Source organism: Chroicocephalus ridibundus, chromosome 18 (assembly GCF_963924245.1).
Source record: "Chroicocephalus ridibundus chromosome 18, bChrRid1.1, whole genome shotgun sequence".
Taxonomy (NCBI): Eukaryota; Metazoa; Chordata; class Aves; order Charadriiformes; family Laridae; genus Chroicocephalus; species Chroicocephalus ridibundus.
In genome coordinates this window covers 6,880,054-6,900,232 of record NC_086301.1, presented here as the reverse complement: position 1 = coordinate 6,900,232, position 20,179 = coordinate 6,880,054, and the positions used below count along the sequence as shown (strand labels likewise).

The 20,179-nt window shown below is 53.2% G+C and overlaps 1 protein-coding gene across 7 annotated transcripts in view; it reads right to left on the bottom strand.

Moving 5' to 3' along the window:
• Positions 1 to 5,045: 5,045 nt before the first annotated feature.
• ARHGAP32 (Rho GTPase activating protein 32) overlaps positions 5,046 to 20,179 on the bottom strand; it is a 254,756-nt gene continuing 239,622 nt past the window's right edge. For all 7 annotated transcript variants that reach the window (XM_063355088.1, XM_063355086.1, XM_063355087.1 and 4 more), the window contains 6 exons: positions 17,873 to 18,074; positions 16,961 to 17,106; positions 15,692 to 15,766; positions 14,271 to 15,125; positions 12,699 to 13,606; positions 5,046 to 11,836 (listed from right to left, as the gene is read on the bottom strand). In XM_063355088.1, coding sequence (XP_063211158.1) covers positions 9,584 to 11,836; positions 12,699 to 13,606; positions 14,271 to 15,125; positions 15,692 to 15,766; positions 16,961 to 17,106; positions 17,873 to 18,074 — 4,439 coding nt within the window. In that variant the 3' untranslated portion in view covers positions 5,046 to 9,583. The remainder of the gene's footprint in view (positions 11,837 to 12,698; positions 13,607 to 14,270; positions 15,126 to 15,691; positions 15,767 to 16,960; positions 17,107 to 17,872; positions 18,075 to 20,179) is intronic.

Below are 20,179 nucleotides of genomic sequence, written 5' to 3'. Positions count from 1 at the left end.
AGGTGACTTCTCACTGAAGGTTTCCAGGTCTCCTGTCTTCAAATGTTCACGCGGTTTGAATAATGCATCAAGTTCCAGCACTTGCTAGAGTCAAATATTCTTCTCTTAGCATCTTAGATCTTTAAAAAATGGATGAATACATTTTTACTTGAAAACCTTCCCCTTGCCCTTTGTGCAAACGGTTTCCCCTTTCTAACCCATCACGCTTTCTGCAAGCCTTGCGTCTTTCTAAATATACAATTGCCACCAGGGTTAACTGCCCTTTTGTACAAGGATCTCATTCTTTCCTCTTGCCTTTGATATTTAGAAGGGCAGCTTTTCCTTTCCTCAGAAAGGCGGCAGCCTCACTGGAAATATCTGGCCGCAGTTAATAAATTCAGTCGAGCTGTTACAGGGTGCTGTGCTGCTGGGGAGACTCGCTTTTCTCTTCCCCTTATCCCCTGTTAACTGGACCGATGAAGTTTCTTCCGTGATGCTGGGGAGGTGTTGGGCGGCACGATAGGGAATAGGGCCCGCTAGAAGGCGGTGTTTGCACCTGCAGGCCGTGGCAGCTCAGGAACATTTTCTTCTCCTTTGCGAAGCGTCCCCTGCTCCGGGACGTGCAGAGCAGCAGGGACCTGGGGTGAGGTGCTGTGTAAATGTCTGCGATAAATGCTGGGGCGTTACACGGTAAAGCAGGAGTCTCCCGCGTGATTCTGGTGCCCGGTGGGCTCCTCTCGTCACAGGCTGGGGACAACTCGTCCCTTCGTAGCACAGCGACCCCCTTGAACTGGGAGCTGAAGTTGCAGCCTTGCTGGCAGAGGCCTGATAACTTCGAGCTCTCGCAGGGAGGGAAATCCGCAGTGAGAGCCGTAAAGACAAGGCAGGTGGATGCCAGCTCCGAGACGAGCCTGGAGGAGGCCTGTGCTGGGCACTGAGATCTTTCCAGGCAGGTGATAAGGCAGATACGGTAAGAGAGCCGGTCCTGACTGCCAATTTGAGCCATAAAGTGCAGACATAACGTCTGAAGTCAAGGGTGTCTGTCTGGAGGCTGATGATTTCCTTGGGCCCGCTGGGGCGAGGAGGGATCAGGGGCGCTGGACTCGGAGGACCAATGTGCTCGTGACAGAGTTGAGGCAATTTTAATTTCACCGTGCATTTGATTCTATGATTCTGTGATTTCCCCTTCTTGCTACAGCGCAGCCCGTTCCTTATTTAAAGGGTGCTTTCTGCAGGTTGCATCCATCTTCCCTTCGTGCTCCGCAGCCCGTAGAAACAGCGACGTGAGGGACGGGGTGGGGGTGTAGTTCAGTCGCACCATAGGACGAAGCAGTGACAGCTGCCTGTCTGCAGCCCCCCGTGGTTCAGCAGGCAGTGCCAGACCCCTGGCGAGGCTCCGCCGGGACACGCCGCCCCTGCCCAGCAGCGCTGGGGCTGCGCTCCGTGTGTTTCTGGCTCCTCTTCCTCCCCGGCTGCCCGAACTGTTGAAGTCCAGCGGCAACTCAACCAACTGATGTTGGGCATCGTGCACCTCTGTCCTGTTGCCATGCCAGAGGCAGGGATCTGGGCTGGGAACGAGCCACAGGTTTCCCTCCTGGCACCTCGGGCACGGGAGGAATCTCTGGATATTTGCTATTTCTGAGGCCGGCCCGGGGGCAAGTGAGAAAGGGTGGTTTTGAGGCTGAAGGCACCAGGAAACACCCGAGCCCCAGAGCTCTAGCCCAGGCACTGCTAAGGGGCAGGACCGTGCCCTCTGTGTGCTCCCCTGAGGAGGACGGGGGGCTGGACGGCACTGGGGCAGGGAGGACTGCTTTTCCCCATCCATTCTGGTTGTTGTCATTGGGCCCGTCACAGATGCTCCCTCAGAAGCGGCTGGTCTGTGACCCAGGCAGGGGGCAGGATGTTTTGCCATCCATGTGGGCCTGTCTGGGGTGACGGTGGGCTGCCCTTGCGCCGAGCGCTGCTTCTGCACCAGGAATGCTCATATCCAGGGGATTTGTGTGACGCCCCCACCTGCCCGTGTCCCTCCCTCTGCCAAACTTCTGTCAAGTCTTGCTGGAGAGGGGCAGCAGAAGCCTCCCTCCACGGGGGTGCAGGAAGACATCAGCTGTCCTGCTGGGACCCAGGGGGACAGAGTCTGCCCGGAGCAGATGCTCAGCCTCTGATGAATGCGACGGTGAGAAGCCAAACCCTGGCTCGTGCCGAGTCCTGTGCTGGGAAGTGAGGTTTGGCAAGTCGCACCCTGTGCTCTGCTGTTGCTCTGTGTGTGTGTGGCTTCGGAGACTCTTGTGTTTGCGTAAGCTCTGCTCTGACAGATGCTGGACTTAGTGCTTGTGGCTGGAGGGGTCTTCTGGGTGCCTAGTCCCATAATTAATCTTAGCAGGGCATCCTTCCTGATTAGAGAAAGGCAAGGATAGGACTGAGCAGCATTGCATCTTCCCCTCTGCTGGAGGACAGGCTGAGAGAGCTGGGGGGGTTCAGCCTGGAGAAGAGAAGGCTCCGGGGAGACCTTCCAGCCCCTTCCAGTCCCTAAAGGGGCTCCAGGAAAGCTGGGGAGAGACTCTGGATCGGGGAGGGGAGCCATGGGACGAGGGGGAAGGGTTTTACACTGGAGGAGGGGAGACTGAGATGAGATGTGGGGAAGAAATTCTTTGCTGTGAGGGCGGTGAGCCCCTGGCCCAGGTTGCCCAGAGAAGCTGTGGCTGCCCCATCCCTGGAGGGGTTCAAGGCCAGGTTGGCCGGGGCTTGGAGCAACCTGGGCTGGTGGGAGGTGTCGCTGCCCAGGGCAGGGGGTGGAACGAGATGGGCTTTAAGGTCCCTTCCAACCCCAACCATTCCATGATTCCTGGCTTTTTCTGGGATCAGTTGCTGCTTCCTAGTGTTGAAGCAAACATATTGTAGTGTTCCTCTAGGGATGGAGCCCTTGAGCAGCTGGCAGCCCCCCTGCGACGCGGCAGTGACCTGCCTCGGTCTGTGTTGGCTTTTCAGTTTGGGCGCTCCAGCAGCAGCGGTGAGTCGGGGCGCTCGGCCGGGCGCCCTGCGGGACACCCCCAGCCTGCCCTTGCTCCGGGGAGACACGCAGAGCCCCTTAGGAGCCCCCATGCATGCCGCAGGAGCATCGCGGACTCGATAGAGCCTTTTTTAAAAATGAAAAATAAATAAATAAATTAAAAATACAGCCCTGGATAGCGGGAGTTGGAAACCTCAACAGAAACTACTAGAACGGAACAAAATCCTTTTAAATGGTCGGAAAGGTTGGGTTTTAGAGGCAAATGTGGTTTAACAGCGCTACCTGCTGGAAGCACTTCTTCAGAAAAAGCCATTTTAATGCTTAGGGTTTTACCCGTCCTTAGACACTGTAAAGATCAATCCTGTCCTTTTCCCCCCTCCTCTCCCCTCCCCAATCTGTTTGTGTGTAAATCTCGGCCACAAGGGTGCGACCCTGGATAGGTTGTTTTGATCTTTTTTGGGTGTGGTTTTTGTTTTGTTTTTTTTTTTTTTTCTTTCTTAAAAGGGTGGAAGGAGAAATAAGGGTGTGCAGCTGAGAGATGCTCTCAGCATTGCTCGTACAGAGGCCTCTTCTGATGTGTGATAATTTCAGCTGGTAATTTCTGCGCTCGCTGTGATCCTGAGCGCGTTGCCCAAGGCGATGCTCTTGCTGGCCGGGGAGGCTCGGCACCGTGTCTGAGGGGTTTGGGCCAAACCACGCGGGGAGGTGGTTATGTCCGTTCTTGGGGGGGGCTGCTCCTTCAGGCACCGCGTTCGGATCTCTGCTATTCCCTCACCCACCCAACCCGAGTCTTTTGGGATAGTCATTAACAACTGTCCCTTTGACAACTGATGTGCTGCGCAGAGTATCTGTTGAGCTGCCGCAGGCACTTCAGGTAAGATGTGAATTTGTCTCCTGGCCTTCACAAGGGTTGAGATTTGTGTTTGCGAAGTCATCCTAGCTGTATTCTGCCTTTGGCCTCAAGGACAGCTTCAGTCTTAGTGGCGTTGACAGACCAGGCACATACGAGCCAGGGTGGAGTGACCGGGGAGCGTGTGGGTGGCCATACGGAGGTGTGCGAAAGCCCGGATGATTCTTCTGGATGTGGCAACGGTGTCTGAGAGCGCTCCGCAGAGGAACAGCTCGCCGTTTGGTGCGGGTGTGTGGTAGGAGAGGCGTTGCTGGTGCGGAGGTGGTGCTCGGGGTGCACGGAGGATTGGCAAGGTGCCCCTGGAGCAGCAGGAATTCCTGGTGCCAGGCGGATGCTGAAGGGCAGAGGAGGGGGGGTGCTGGTGGGACCTGCCTTGCGAGGACACGTGTGTGTGTGTAGCTGGAGAGGCTGCGTGTGCCGAGAAGCAGAGCTGGACCGCAAAGTGAGGATTTGGGAGTGGGTGAGGCACGGATTTCGGAAGGTGGCTCTTGGTACCCGGCAGCCGCTCCGTGCCTGCGCTCAAGGCTGTGTCCCTGCCGGGGGGGGGGGCGGCAGCAGCCGCCAGGGCCCCGGGTGCAGGGGGAGAGCGGGGGCGGCCCGTCCTCCACGGGGAGAGGACTGTGAGGTTGGCTTTATTACTGGCAGCAGTTCTGAAGAGCATAATGCTTACTAGTTGAAAAAATATGTATAAAATTAGCTTGCTTTAATCATCTTTTTGCTATTAATGAACTACGAACAGCATTACCGTGGTGCCCAGAATCCCTCCTGGCCAGCTCTAAGGGCCAAGGTGGCCTCTGCCATCTGTTAGTCCGAACTAAATCTGCCCTGTGCCTTCTGTGCAAGTGCCAAACTATTCCTCCTTGTGCTGTCCTGCTGGGGGAGAGGAAAGGGAGACTAAAAAAGCCCAGGCTGGTTTATTTTCTGTGGCCACAGGTGTAACCCAACAGATACGCAGTGGCAGGGGCTCGCGGTGAGCAATTTTGCCGTAGCCTTGGCGTATGAATCCAAAGTCACCTCCTCCGTTGTCTTTGGAGACACCTGCCAGCATCCCTCCGGAGCGTGGCTCTAACCTGGCTTGTCCCAGTTCTTTTAAATATACCATTAATTAATGAGGCAGAGGCAAAAATACACGCAAACGCAAGGGAATAGTTTTTAACCTGGCTTGATTAATGCTGTCAAGTTGTACATCTGAGTGTGAGCTCAGTGGGACTGTTGCTTTTGTTTAATACCACAAGACACCTCAGTCTGGATTGTTGCATTACAGTACAAATAAAAAACAGAAACAAAACCACATCTGCATCATACAAGGTGAGAAGAATATGAGAATTCTAGATATTTACAGAGAAGGGCAAGTGGGGAAACCACAAAAAATATTTACATAAAAATACATGAGCTTGTCGGCATATACATTTTACACCAGTTCACAAAAAAAGACACTATATAAATTAAAGTGAAGGGAACTCCAAAGGTAACCCAAGACTTTCTGGGATGTTTCTCTCATGCGGCTCAGGGAAAGAAAAAATCAAGTCTTCTACAGCAGGAAAATGAACTGCAAAACAACCCTTTTCTCCCCGCCCCCCCCCCCCCCCCCTCCCCCCAACCGGACGAGGCGAGACTCTGCGCACAAAGGTACGAGGCCGGAGGTTTGTTCGGACCAGACCATGCCTTTCAGCAGCGGATAGCAGGAGGCTCTGGGAAAGAGAGTTGCGTGCCTAAGCCGCCTCTAACAGAAGTGACCCAACTTCTCATCCAGATTTCCCAACACGTAACACATCACTTCAGTCAATGCCCTGTCGACGTCCCGGTGAACGGCAGAGCACGCCCGAGGTTCTGTCCCTTTCTGGGGTTAAAGGGGAACAGTGGGTTTTTAGGTTTTCAAGGTGGTTTTGGTTTTGGGTAGCGACTTACTACCGCTGTGCAATCCTTAATGACCCCCCCTTGAAATGATGAGCATAAAGCGAGGAGCTCTGGAAAGACATAGGCACAAAGTCGTGGGTGTTTTGTCATGTATGCATATAGATTTCACCTGATAAGGCTCCTGAAAAATCAGAAATTAATGCTTAAGACTTCACAGGGGCTAGGTGGTCCTTACTCACCGAACATCTGCACTCCCCCCGTGCCAAGGAAGGTCCCCTAGGGGTCGCACACTCCGCTCCGAGGCGGAGGTGGGAATCCAGCGTTGGACACACTATTGGACCTGACTCTTGCATGCACTAGGGAGAAACTCGGCCGAAAACTTAGGAAGTGGCAATTTAAGACGCGGATAGCTTGTGGCAAGCATACGGGAATTATCTAAGAACACAGCTGCTCCTCTCCTTGCTGGGGATAAGGTTAGGCAAGAAATTACTTCATCTGAGCAGAACTGGACTTGCAGTAGAGTATTATTTGCGTTGCCGACCCCTTGCCCTCCCGTTTCTCTGCTAGGACTGAGCTACCAACTTACCTCCACCAACCTCCTCAGCCAGCTGGGGGAACCCCCCCTCCTCGCTCTGACCCCCAGCGCCCGTCTTAATCTCGGACACGGTTTTTTGGAAAGGTATAGCTGGATGTTTGGACTCTATCGTGACTCAGTGAGGATGCGAAAGTCTAAGGACCATCAGATCAAGCACAGTGCGAGAGCAGAACTGCATAGTTCACTATATGGCTTTGCGCGGGTGGGCGAGGGATGACCACTGAGCCCCGCGGGGTGTCTGCCCCACGGGCAGTGCCAACACCACGAGGTGCTCGTCTGTATTATCGTCTGGGAAAAGCTGGTGCCTTAACCTTGGTGGTTTGTTTTGTTTTTTTCAAATGTGGTGGTTTTTTGTTGGTTTTTTTTTTTTTTTTTTTTTTGTACTTGTGGCTCAACACTGGTGCCCAGAAGTTGGTTTGGGTTCTCCGAGAGCTTTCAGCCCTTGAAGCACGCGCTGATGCGTGCAGGGGGCCGGGAGGATGCTGGCTATTAAGTCTCCTGCTGCGTGTCCGTTTTTAACGGAGACTTTCTCGTTCTCAAGGGGAAGGCTGCTCGTGTACAGGTGTGCACTTCTAGAAGCTCCTTTTGAAAGGTGCTGAAAGCTTTTCTTTTCCATGGGGTGCGGGGGCGCTTCGCACCTGGCACTTCATCCAAGGTGGTGAGCTGAGGGGCCCGGGCTCGGGCAGGACTAGTAGGAGACAGATCCAGGGATGGCACTTGATCTCTGGAGGGAGACAGTGGCTTTGAGCAGGAAAATCCAGAGAGGCATTTACAATTAGCGGGAGCTGGGCACAGCCCCCTCATAGTAGAAGGATAGTCCTGGTTAACGTAAGGCCAAAAAGGAGGTGAGGAGAGGTGCTGCGGGGGGCAGGAGTGGGGAGTTAAGGCTTTCATGGAGAGCGAGGTCTGACCTACGGCTCTCGTTACCTGAATCCCAAATAGCCTGAACCAAACGCACCGTCCCTGCTTCCACTGGAGACCTCGGCAGGTAACTGGCAGCTGTGGGGAGACCGTGCTACAACGGTCGAGGTCCCAACACAACACACGCCTCTACTGAAAGAGCACAAACTTCAGCTGGGCTCCCTGGAGCTTGCACCCAGGAACCCGGCCAGGTCAGCCTTCCCTGGGAGGCAGCAATGGAGACAGGGCGGCCCCACCCAACGGCCCCGTCCTACGGAGTCCTGTTAGTTTTCCTTAAAAGAAAACATCACAAAACCCCCACCCCCTCTGCCTGGTGATTACTCCCAGGGTGACTGCGGTAACCTCATCACGGTGCCGCTTTCTGCCCTGACTGCCAGATTTATTTCCGTAACACGTTAAGAACAACTCTTCTGAACAAAATGCGTAAAACGACAGCATCGCACACTAAAATAGGACCGTAAGGTAGTGTTACTGTAACAGCCCCAGACAAGGCTACAAGATTAAAAGAAGCAAACAGCTAAAGACTAGTTAGCTACTAGAAGCAGGTTTTCCTTATGATTCAAAAGCCCCAAAATAGCCACGAAACTTTTGTTCGAAAAACCAAGTTCCCTTTAACTTTCACAGCTGTGCGCTAACTGCGGGACCTCCAGGTTTTTAGTAAAACATTAGAGATTCAAAACAGGCTGAGAGGTTCTTCAACCACACGGAACAGGAACGGCCTTGGGAGTTATCCATGAACATTTAAAACCCCCTAAATCTCAAGTATTGCTTGCCTAATGAAATGGATGTGCTTTATTTATAAGGTGGGGTCGTAGTGAGTCCTGGGAAGTCTGAGTGGCCGCCCGCGAGGTGCTGCCTGGCTTCTTTCACAGTATGGAAAGCTTTTAAACACCTAGGACGACGTTATTAGCGTTATCACAGAGCGCGCTGCCCTTCTGTCCCTGCTGCTAATGGAATACTGTCGGAGCTACGCTGGCGGTACGGGAGGCAATGCTATTTCACAGAGCACAGACGGCACGTAACTACTCCGCGTGTGCCACAGCTTCACAGGGGTCCCCTTGCCACCATGCCACTTCAAGGTCACAGAGAGCCGAGTCCCGCAGCCCTTCGGTTTAAGGTCAATAGGAGCGTTCCCTGATGGAAGAGCTGCAGGATCTGGCCCAGGGCAAATAGCTGGTCATGCAGATAACTCGGCACTTACACAGGCACTCCCAGCTGGGAAGTTGGGCTCCAATTTACAAGCTGGACATAATGCTACAGAGATTATTATTTTTTTTAAAATGTTTATAGTATTTTTTTTGTAGCGAGATGATACTGTCTGGCCAGCCACAACATGGTATTAAATCATCTGGACTGTAGAGAGCCAGGCAGTGAGGAGGAACTGGCATGAAATGGGTGTGCTGGTCCCAACTCTGTGTATGGTATTGTGTATTTTTCTAGGTGTTTTTTTTAATTTCTTTTGGTATGAGAAATGCAAACCTGCCCTACTTGGCTTCCATAGCTGGCCTCTGCTTACAATAGAGAAATTGAAAGTAATTTGATTTTTTTTTGTAGTCAGAAGCAGCTTGTTAAGCAAGCGATTGAGAAAGTGCGTTGTATTTTGAACTTGCTTCGGAGCCCGTTCCACCGGCTCGAAGTCACAAGAGGCTCCCACGCACTTTGAAGCGACTGCAGTGGATCCGCTGCCCCTAAGCAGCAATTTTCAAGGGAGAGGCAGCACCTCGGCCTTTATCGAGAAGAAAATACTTGGGAAGTCTTAGCCCCCTGCCCGGCTTTTAGCCCCTCTCTTGCTGCGTAAGCTCCGAGGGGGCAGAACAGTGGTTCTCCCAAGGCATGTCGTGGAGACCCTTTCTTGGAAGCCAGCAGTGGGGAGGGCGACTTGCTGCAGAGGGGGTTCGCGGGGGGAACAGCCGCGTGCACGGTCCGTCATGCACAGGACCATGGCGGTGGGGAAGCAGTGGGAACTGCCCATGGCAAACTGGGGGAAGGAAAAACTTCTCCTTCCCTCCCTGCCCCAACAGCATCTCTTTCAGCTCTGCCCGGCCTCTCTGGCAACATCTGTGTGCCAACAGCCTGCCCGGTCGTTCCAGTTGTCTCAAAACTACATGGAAAAGCTCTATCTCTACTACATAAAAACAGTGAATGGTGGGCTGGTAGGGGTGGGTTTGCTTTGCTCATCGGGGCAGGGTCGGGGGTGGCTTTTTTCTGTGTTTTTTTTTCTTTTTTTTTTTTTCGTCACTGAAAAAATAAAACAGTCCACTGTCCAGCAGAGGCTGCTTAGACTCTATCCCTCCTTCCCCCCCCCACCAGCTCACTCGACGTGGACCTCTGTTTCAGGCCTCTGCAAGCACAGCTCCGTCGGGAGGAAGGCTCCCTGCCCGAGGGCCGTGGCGTAAGTTCTACTGTGCACGTGGGTAAAACTGGGGGGCACGAACCCCCCTCCTCCGACATAGCCCCCTCTTTGGTGCTGAGGCATGGTATGGTAATCCTCCAAATTATCATACTGGGACACCACAGTCATAGTGCTTTGGCGTTTCCCAAGGGTTTGGTATGGGTAGAGGAGGGCAGAGTCCCTCTCCATGGGCTCGGGGTGCTGCATTCTGAGGCTGTGGCTCCGTTCCGGCTTGGGCGGGGGTGCCATGGGAGAGGCGGCGTGTTCCTCGTCTTTATAGCAGTCTCTGGAGTGTTTCTCCATGGATGCGGTCGGCCTGGCTCGAGGCCTCTCCAAATCCGGCCTGTCCTCCGCCAACCTCACCTCCTTGTGGTTCAGCCTCAGGGTCTCCTGGTTCGCCGGGATGTACTTCCCCCCCGAGTGCTGGTAAGCGATGGGCTCAGAGGGCTCCGGGCCACCTTTGGGCCTGTAGTCGGGGTAAGGGGGCCCATTTTTGGATTCGGAAGGCTGCCTATGGCTTGCTTCCTGCTGCAAGTGCGTCCTGTGTTCGTTCGTGTTGCAGCCCGGCTCGTGCAGCTTCCTGCTGCGGATGCTGCTCTGCTTCTGGGGAAGGGAGGGCTTCTCCGACTGCCCGTTCCCGTAGGCTCCGTGGTAGTGGGCTCTCTCCAGCTCTGGCTCAGGGTGCTGCATGTAGTAACGTTCCTCCCCCTCGGGCGTAGCTGCTTTGGCCGGGTACCTCCCCTCCTTCCCTTCCGCCACGGTGAGGAGGCCAGTTTTCCCAGGATCCGATTTGCTGCGCAAGTGAATCACATCCAGTCCTCCCAGCTCCTCCTGCAACAGCGGGGCCACGTTGTCGTACTGGGACATCACTGGCCCTTTCACTTTCTGGCGTGTGCGGCTCTCCCGGCGAATAGACTGCATGCGGTACTTCTCCATGTCCTCCAGGTCCCACGACATGTACATGTGCTTGATGTCCGGGGCAGGAGGCACATCTCTGCTGATGAAGCTGTGCTCTTTGCCAGCCAGGTGGCCGATGAGGCCACCCCGAGGGTAAGCGGACAAGCTGGGATAGCGGTACAGGCCTTTGCTTTGCAGCCGGGAGGCGTACGAGGCGAAGTCTCGGCTGGGCAGGGGGTGGAAAGGCCTGACCCGCACCGTGCTGTAGGGGTCCAGGTCGTAAAAGCTCCCGTCGGCAGCGGTGTAATAAGAGGATCCGGATGAGCTGGAATAGGGACTGTACCGGTAATGTACCCGCCCGTTCTCGAAGTAAGGCTGCAGCTGGGTGACGTGGTAGTCGGAGTGGGGCTGATATGGCTTGTACTGATAGAGGGGCCGCGGGCAGTACACCGGCTCGTCATCCGGGGGCACCTCGGTCCGTGAGATGGGGACGGAGCGGATGGCGGAGGCAGCAGGGGTGGGGACGTGCAGCGACTGAACCCTGCGGATGGTGGGGTAGGGGGGAGCGTCCTCGGCGTAGCTGGTGTTACGCAGGCCCGTTGGGCTCACGGAGGACACGAACTCTGTCCGGCTGCGAGGCTTGGCGTGCAGAGCCGAGGTGCTCTTCCCTTGGTTCGTGTAGGTGTTGTAGCGAGTGCCTGCAGAAGTGGGGGTCTCCGACCGAGGCGGGTAGGCCTGGTGCTGGTCGGGCTTGCTGTGGTAGGAGATGTGGGGAGGGACGCTCTCGGGCCTGTACTGATGGACGGAAGCCGGCTTGTGGTGCAGGTAGCCATCCGGCCCAGAGGGCTCGGGGATGCTCTCCGGCTTGGGATGCGGCACGTAGACGGACTGCAGGGAAGCGTGCTTGGGTGGCGGGGGCGGTGGTGGTGGCAGCAGAGCTTCCTCCACAGAGGAGGCCAGCATGGAGGAAGACAGGAAGGCGTGATAATTGGAGTTGTTGATGGCATCTGTGTTGTTCGAGTGCATGGCGGCAGCAATTTTGCTCTCCAGCGTTCTCACGGGAGGGACGGGGGGTGTAAAGCTGTAGGAGGAGTGAGTGGGGACGGACTCGGAGCGTAGGTGCAGCGGGGGAGCCCTCGTAGTCTCCCGAGGCTTTTCCAAGTGGCTCTGGTGGCCCGTGGGCACAGAGGAGGAGCCGCGGGTGGCAGAACTGCTTTCTGGGACAAAACCAGGCGTGGGCTCAGGTGGCTTTTCAGGTGCACTTGCGCCCCATACCTAGAGGGAAGAAACCAGCAGAAGTCAGAGGCAAGCATCTTCCCCTCCCAAAATCTGCAGTTAAAATGTGACGGACGCTTGTACGGATTAGTTCAATGTGAGTTTTTTCTGTGCCTGTTTGCTGGAGAAGAGGAGATGCGTAGGGCAGCGTGGTGCCTCTGGGAGATTTCGGGACCCAGCACAAACTGCAGCCGAGGGGCTTGTGAGGGCTCTCTCCGCAAACGGCAAACTGGAGAAAGGGGAGGAGGTGGCTGCCTCTTAATAGCAACAGGTTAAAACATTTACACAGTCGCTGGGGTGTTTTGTTAGGTGGTCTGCTTATAAATGTACTTGTCTTAATGGAAACGTACCTGGATTTAAACTCCTCACGCCCTGCTGAGCAGATCAGGGAGTGTAACCCAGCAGACATCCCTCCCTTAAATGCGGCTACTGTGCTTACGACAGGCTGCAGGCAGCTTCCCTGGCTAACTGGCACCAGGAATCCAGCCTGCTTCGTTAAAGAGGATGTTGGAAGAGGACATTGTCAGCCCCAGTGAAGGGAGGATGCAAAAATTCCTACTTGTGCCTGAGCACTTTGAAACTAGCGTTCCCGTGTCACCCCAGTAGATACTTGCTTCCTTAAAACCAAGGACAGCAGGCGTATCGGGACGTTCCCTTAGGAAATTCCATGCTGCTTTCCTGTAAGGCTGTGTGTGTCACACGCGTGTCATGTCCAGTAATTTGTGAATCCCCTGCCTCTTGCCGTTTGGATTTGGACCGAGTATCCCAGCCCTCAGCCTCCTGTAATTATGGATTATCTGGGCACGGACACCGCGCTTGCGAGTAGGTGTGAGGCTGGGGGGGCGCATCCACATCCACATACCTGGTTGGAACCGCTGGACGCTTTGGCGGAGGCCGGTGGCACTTGTCCCATGGCTGACTGGTGATCTGGCCTGGGCGACGGGGCGGGCTGGCTGGCCGTCAGTGTGCGCGGTGCAGCTGGACCGGTGACGTCTGCCTGAGTGGTGGCCGGCCCTGCTGGGCCGCGGTTAGGCTCGGCCGCTGTTGTCTGGATGGTTGTTAAATACGGCACGGAAGCCGGGGTGCTTTTCTCCCCGGCAGTTAGGACAGGAGGAGACTGAAGTTTGTCATCAGCTGTGCAGATGGGAAGGTGGTGCTTGTCCCCGGACATGCATGCACGGAGGTGGGGCTTATCTACAGAGAGGTCTGTGGAGGGTGGCTCCCAGTCAGGCAGTGCACCTGGAGTGTGGTGGGGTGTGTGCTCCCAGTCCCCAGCGTGGGAGGGGAAGTGATCTTTGTCCCCCGCTTTACCAGGATGGAAGCTGGGCTGCTCCTGCTCTGCATCTCTGCTACCAGGCATGTCCCCAGGCATGCCAGTGTGGAGAGGTGGGGGGTCCCGGTTTCCAGGTGCACCTGGTGGGTGGTTCTGCTCCCCGGGTGTGCTGCTACCTTGGAAATCCTGCTCTACTGGTGCACCAGTCTGGAAGTGAAGGCGGTTCTCGGGCAGACTGGTATACAGGTGGAGCTTGTCTGGAGCACCAGCAGAGAGATGGAGCTTTTCTAGAGCTGTGCCAGCTTCAGTCTCTCCGTAATTTGTGCTTTCAGAATGAGCATCTCCTGGCCTTTTCTGAGACTGAGCGGACGCTTGCTGTGCGGACTCGGCTAACGCTAGGGCTAGCATGCGCGCTGCATTTTTCGGAGGAGGAGGAGGGATAAGAGACACAGAACTGACGGGAACAGGATCCTGGGGGGAGTCGAGGGCAACTGCTCCTAATGGGGGGAAAATTGAGAGAGAGAGTGACTTTATGTTACCCAATAAGGAGAGTGACCTAACCTTAATGACCTTTATAAAAAAATAGATGCTCTCCACACTTTCACAGTGGCAATTCCTTCTGATGTGAAACACTCTATCTTCTGTCTCACATGCAAACGCTGCTCAATAGCGCAGCAGTTCATCACAAAAAGGAAAAAAAAAAACCACAAGAGATTGTCTAAAGGCTTCCTCTTGCATTTCTAGAGAGGTAGGAAGTAGGTAGCAGAGAATGAGATACCCTTACACAATTTTGATCATAAGGTTTTAGGCGAAAAGGTCCCTTCTTCGAGTGTTGGCAGATTTTTAATTTAAAAAAGAAAAGTCTTAGATGGTCTATTGGCTGACATGATTTAGAAGGACATGCTATAGATTTTCACGCATGACAGGATGGGGCGGGGGGGGGGAAGCGGTGTACAAAGTATTATGGAAAGTTATCTGAGATTTGTGTGATGTAGGGAGAAGGCAGAGGTTAAGACCTTACTGATCTGCACAGCCCTGCAAGACACTTGTGATCAGAACTGACGGGCAATCCCCTCTCCTAAAAGGCACGCAGAGGAGGACGGTTGTGAGAGCAGGTCCCCTTTGGAACTTAAAGAAAGAATGGAGGAAAATGCACTGTACCTGGCTGTGTGTGTCCAGTGGGTACAGTCTTATTCTGACTGCTTGACATTGGTCTCTCCCCTTCTTCTGGCAACTCGGGCTTGCCAGCAGCCACTAGCTGGGCATGCTGTAGCTCTTGGTGGGCTCCTTCCCCTGCTCCTGTGTCACTGTTTTTCAGGGGCAAGGACATCTGGGTTGGGGACCTGTTTGTGATATCAGTGATGCCAATCCCTTTGCTCCAGCTGGAAGCAGAGGAGTTTCTGGATGTGGTGGGCGCTCCTCCCATCGCTTCGGACATGCGGCTGGGCAGTGCGAAGGAGACGGGTTCTGATGTAGTCAGCGGCGGAGATTTGATGGGCTTTCGCCCCAGCTTGGGGGAGAAGGCGTGGGGTTTGCAGGCCTTCTCTTCGGTGGGGCTCAGGTCCAGAGTGAAGAAGGGACTCATCTTCTCTTGGAAAGGGGAGACTGGCTCAGAGCTCGTAGCACTGCCTGGCGTCTGGGACTGGCTGCCTGATTCTAAATCCTTCTTTAGTAGGCTCGGCTTCTCCTGGTTTATGCCAACGGACTCCAGCAGGGAGGTGCTGCTCTCCAGGCACTCGGACTCTGCTTGGGGCGGGCTGCACTGAAAAGACATTGGGTCAAAGTCCAGGCTGGCGACTCCGATATCGGGTGGGCTCAGGTCGACGTCTTCGGCGGATCGAGGAGAAATGAGGGCAGGAACGTGGATGAGCCCCTCGTCCCCATCGCTGTCGTCGTGGGGAAGGTTGTCGTAAGAATTGCAGCGATTCATGTTTCCTAAGAGCTCTCCGTTGAAGGAAGCAGACAGTGCATCACTACTGGACCTGGGTCTTCTGGGTCGAAACAGTTTAGATTCACCTAGGAACGAGTAGATACGGACAGATTAGTGTCAAAAATGTTATTGTCCAGGAGGTGATGGTTTGGTCTGGTTTTTAAAGTAGTCCTAAGGCGGTGTGCAAGGCGCTCACCCGGTCAACTCTAAACACAAAAGTAACGTAGCCAGCAGGAACTGGTAATTACATGTGCTCAAATTCTTTCACAGCAGTTGTCAGGTCTGATCTAGTCTGAGACTAAGCTGTGTGCAAAAGCAAAACTAGTTAAAAGTGTGCTGTGGACCTAAGGCTTTCTCAGAAAGCACTTTCCTTCCCGATGCTGACTTTTCCACCTTAGAATAGGAAGGGGGGATGGCTATAGACAAGCGAGAGGTTTGCTTTTTTACCTTAGAAGGAAAACAAAGACCTGAAGAGCACGTCTGTGTGACACCCATCTGTGTTGGGCAGCGGTAAGCTGCTTCATTAATTAAGCAAGCCCAGCTTTTACTGGAGGGGTGGAAAATGAGCTCTGTTGAACGTCCGCAGTCAGTAATGTCAAACGGCCTTTTTTAATCCCCACACGTTAGAAAGGCAGGTATGCTCTGGGCTTACCATCAACAGCATGCAGAGAGGTAAGCGATTCTTCGCTTTTAGCTGAGCGAAGAGTCCCGCTGTCTCCTCGTCCACCTAAGGAAATGCAACCCAGACGGTGAGAAGCTGAATTATAAAAGTGGTTTATATTCGGCTATGTAACAGAAGCAGGAAAAAACAAACGTGTTTCTAGCACCAGTACCGCTGTCCTGAGAGTAACAGTTTTGTTTTGGAGTTGGGGTTTTTTGTTGGTTTTACTCCAAAGCCCTTAAAGAAAACCTTTATCCTGTTCCACCGTTAATATGCTTTGCTGTCTGAGACAGATGGGGCCTGTTTCGCAGGGGAGACTGGCCTGCGGAGGTGCCTTTCCATCTCTGACTCTACACTCCCGGGCAAGAGGCAATTACGAGAGAGCGAATCGATTTCTGATACTCATTTTACAGACCAAGGAAAAGTAACCTACCAAAATGGTAACTGCTGCAGATGACACGGTGGGAAACAACTCCCCACGTCATCCCGCTACGGACTCTGTCTGGATGTACCTGTGAGAATTGCTTTGGTCCTGCCAGCAAACAAAACCCCTTAAAAATGGGGAAGAAAGTAACGTTTACACAGCTTGTTTTATGAGCACTAAACAAGTACAACTTCAGGACTCCAAGGAGACAGTCTTAAAGGACACTCATCCGATGTGTTTATTATACTGGAGACTATGAGGGTTGTAATTTGAAAATGGCAGCAGGGAGAAGACAGGATCAAAGTCCCCACTGGGCCATGTTTAGGGATTTGTGGTGGGTTTTACCACAAAAACATATCGTTGCTATTTTTAAATTTGGGAAGAGACAGTAAACTGTACATGGAAAGGGCTGAAAATTCAGAGTCTATGTACGTTGGATGCGGCTACAAAGGGCCGTTGGATGCCTCCTCTCGTTTCACCGGGGTGAACGCGTTTGCGGAAAAGCGCCTTTACCTAGTTTAATTGCGTGTCTTGTAAGAGCAGCAAAGGGAGCCAGAACTGTATTCTTGCTTCATAGTAAGAGCATCAGAAGGAATTAGTCTGAGACTAATTATAGCGGTTTTGTCTTTCCAAAGCTACTCTGAGAAAAGCGTTGGAGGTGTGTGCTCCAGCAGGCCGGGCTCTTGAGCTAACCCGAGATCCATTTAGGAAAGACAGCAGCTAACTGAAGGTGCTATGCGTGGCTCGAACGCTAGAAGGAGGTGGCAGCCCACTGTAAACACGAATTCTGCTTTGCTGAAAACCCGGCTCTTTGGGAGCTGGATTCGCGCCCTTACCTGCCAGGGCTATGGCTTTCATTTCTGAGGGCTCGCTGGGGTTGCGCTGGAGTTTGCGTTTGGACACAGATGATGATTTTCCCAGGTTGAAGAAGGAACGCCAACTGCCAACCGGCGATTTCTTCATCTTGCTGGGCGGTCTTTTTCTGGAGTGAGAAAATAGAGCAAGTTGTCGGAGGGGGAAGCTGCAGTGAGTTCCTGCTACCAGCTGGTCGTTATTAGCACTATCTGGGTTATGCTGAAACAAAGCTTAGAAACTCAGCGTCTTTTAAATAGCTGAGGATGTTTTTGTTCTTGTTGGGTCAATTCCACCAAACTCCGCAAAGCAGGCGAGGGAAGGCTCCGCGCTTGTACAGCACAGCAGCTAAGGGATGGCTTTTCTTTAGCTGGCAGATGCACCAGTTCTCTCGGCAACTGTGCAGCCATAAAAGGTATTCAAAAGCATCTCTCGCCTATGCTGTAAAATCACATTCGCCTCCTCCCACTGCCTTATTTAATTCCTAGTGTCGTCACGTCTGTCCAACTGCTCCACTTTGAGTGGAGTCTGGATTTGTTACAGGCAATTAATTAGTCCTGAGATCTGGAAAACCCCGATGTTTCCAGGTGTTCACCCTGTTTGCATTTCTGTGTGCGAGACTAGTACGGACATCGATACGCATCGCATGCAACACGGCTTTATACGTTTACTGGTAACCCTGCTAAAAAGGAGGGAGCGGCACAGAAGCTGCATGGCGAAACCAAGCCCACCAGGCAACTGCTGTGAGCTGGATCCTCACAGAGTCCAAAGCAGGTGGAAAAATGGCTACCAGACTTGATGTATGGCTAGCGTAAGTCAATAGCGGCAAGTTTTTTGCTGTTATCAAAAAAAAAAACCCAGTTATGACACATGCTGGAAAGGAAACTCGTCCCTACCTTTCGGATGGAAAGTCTATGACCGTGTGGAACTTCCCCTGTAAAGCTGCAGGGCCTTCTCCCACTTCTATGTATTTGCTGTCTGCCACGATGGGGGAGTTGATCTGAGCTTGCGTCCGGGCCTGTGCCTCCTCCAGCGTCAGCAGCTTTGTGGAAGGCGAGGACACCAACAGAGACTTGGGCCGTGATAACGAACTGTGCCCTGGGAGGGAAAACCACAGGCAACGGGGAGAATCAGAAACCGGCAGCAGAGAGATCAAAGCGCTGGGTCTGTGTGCCCAGGGAGGCGCCGTGTTTTTCTAAATCTTTGTGATCCCAGCCACTGACAGATGTGGTCAAAGGCACCGTTTTGTCAGAGGTACGTTTATGACAAAAATAATCCTCAATTATGAGCGCAGCTTAGTGCGTTTTAAAAAGAAAAGAGAGGGGGAAGCAGGTAGGTTGAGACCTTCACTGACATATTTTACGTAAGCTTCACCTGTGTGCAAAAAGTCTGTAAAGGAAGCGATGGGTTTTTCTTCTCCTAAGCTTGGTTTCAGCCATTCCCAGGTCCCACCCCTTGGTGCAGCAGGAAACGCCACGTGTGACTGAAGTCGCTACAAACTCGTGTGCAGATGGACACAGCACACAGAATTTAGCTGTGTCTCTCGCCCTTGGCCTTTCTACAGCTTGCGCTTGTTTTTGGACACGAACGTGAAAGTTTTTGTAGAAGCACCTGATGTCGTCCCCGCTGCTGGGATCTGCTAGGCCGGCTTGCAGGGTGGAGGGGACTGAGGGGCACGAGCAGCCTGTTGTGAGAGCAGCTTGTTTGCCGTCGCCCACAGAGCAAGTATTTCTACGGTTATGCTCAGATGGGTCATCACACCGGCATCCTGGTTGGTTCCATTCCGACTACAGCATCACAGCCCTTGTGTAAAGGTACACAGTCTCGGGTGCGTTTGTCAGCCGTAAATGCTGTCCCGGGTGAAGTCTGGGTTCCAGCCTTACCTGGACTGGCTCGAAGCAGGCTTGGGAATACCACTTCCACCTCTTACCGGTGGGTACAGGCAAGAAGCCCTGCTCAAAACCAGAGGCTCTGGGAAGCCCTGAAGAAGATGCTGCCTTGCTGTGGCACAGAACCCCCGCACTTAGCTGCGAAACAGCCCGACCCTTCTCCCTGCCAGTTTTGTGTCAAAGCACACTGAATGCGAATGACCAAGTCATTAAACAATTAGCCGAATTTACATGGCCCATTCTAAGCCTGGATAATCATTTGGCTCGGCCTCTTAGTGTGCTTATCTTCCCCTGGCAGAGCTCAGCCTGCTCTGGGCTGTTGCTGTTCAGCCAGGCTAACCTCTGGCTCCTACTGACTTCAAACTGCCTTCCAGTAGGAACAAAAGCTGGACGTGGAGCAACTGCGCTACGCCAAGCAGAGGTAGGGCTTCTTTAGAAGCGGGGAGCAGCAAAAATATCCTGGAAAACCAGCTCTCTGTGTGCCAGGGGTGGTGGTAACCGCACCGACTGCCCACGTTTCATAGGAAGGGCAGGTTATCAAAGCAGATGGTACACACTTAATGCTGCTTAGGAGTAATAATAGCTTGTGGCATCCACGCTTGTTGATCCGATGTACAGAGGAAACTTTCGTCCCGGTACAACTCCGCTCGGTTTCAGTGGAACAGGCAGACGTATGGCCTTACTAGTTATTCAAGGGATTGTGTAAATTCCAAAGCTGAACAATGTTTCAGGTGCTCCAGGGTTGGGCACAAACGTGTCGCGGTTCCTTCCTCACCCTAAAGCCACAAACCAGCAACACCAGCAGAGAAGGGCCCGTGCAGACGGAGCTCCGGCTGGATGGCCCTGCTAATTAACCCCTAGGGACTGTGCAGAAGAAATAACCAGGATAGCAGATGTCAAAATATTCCCTGTTAAAAGGAAGACTTAAGTTTCTTAGTGTCAACATTACTGCGTAGAGAGAGCTGTCTTTAAATCAGTTCATTTCTATTTACGTTGTAAGGTGCTGATGATGAGGGTGGACAGATCGTGCAGTCTTGTACCGCAAGATGGCTCAAATGGATACGCGTGCAGCAGCAGCAATGCTGATGGCTTTAAAAAAAAAAAAAGGGGGGGAGGGAGTAGGGGGGACAAGGATTTAAGAGATTCCTCACAATTTCTCAGCGCTAGGACACAAAGGTAGCAGCCAAAACATTAAGACGTGCACTTCTGTAGAGCATCCTTGGCTTCTAAGAAAGGTACTGATGGCAATTTCTAAAACCAGGCTACATTTGCCAGGTTCTAACATTATAACCCTGGAAATCTGTCCTCTAAATT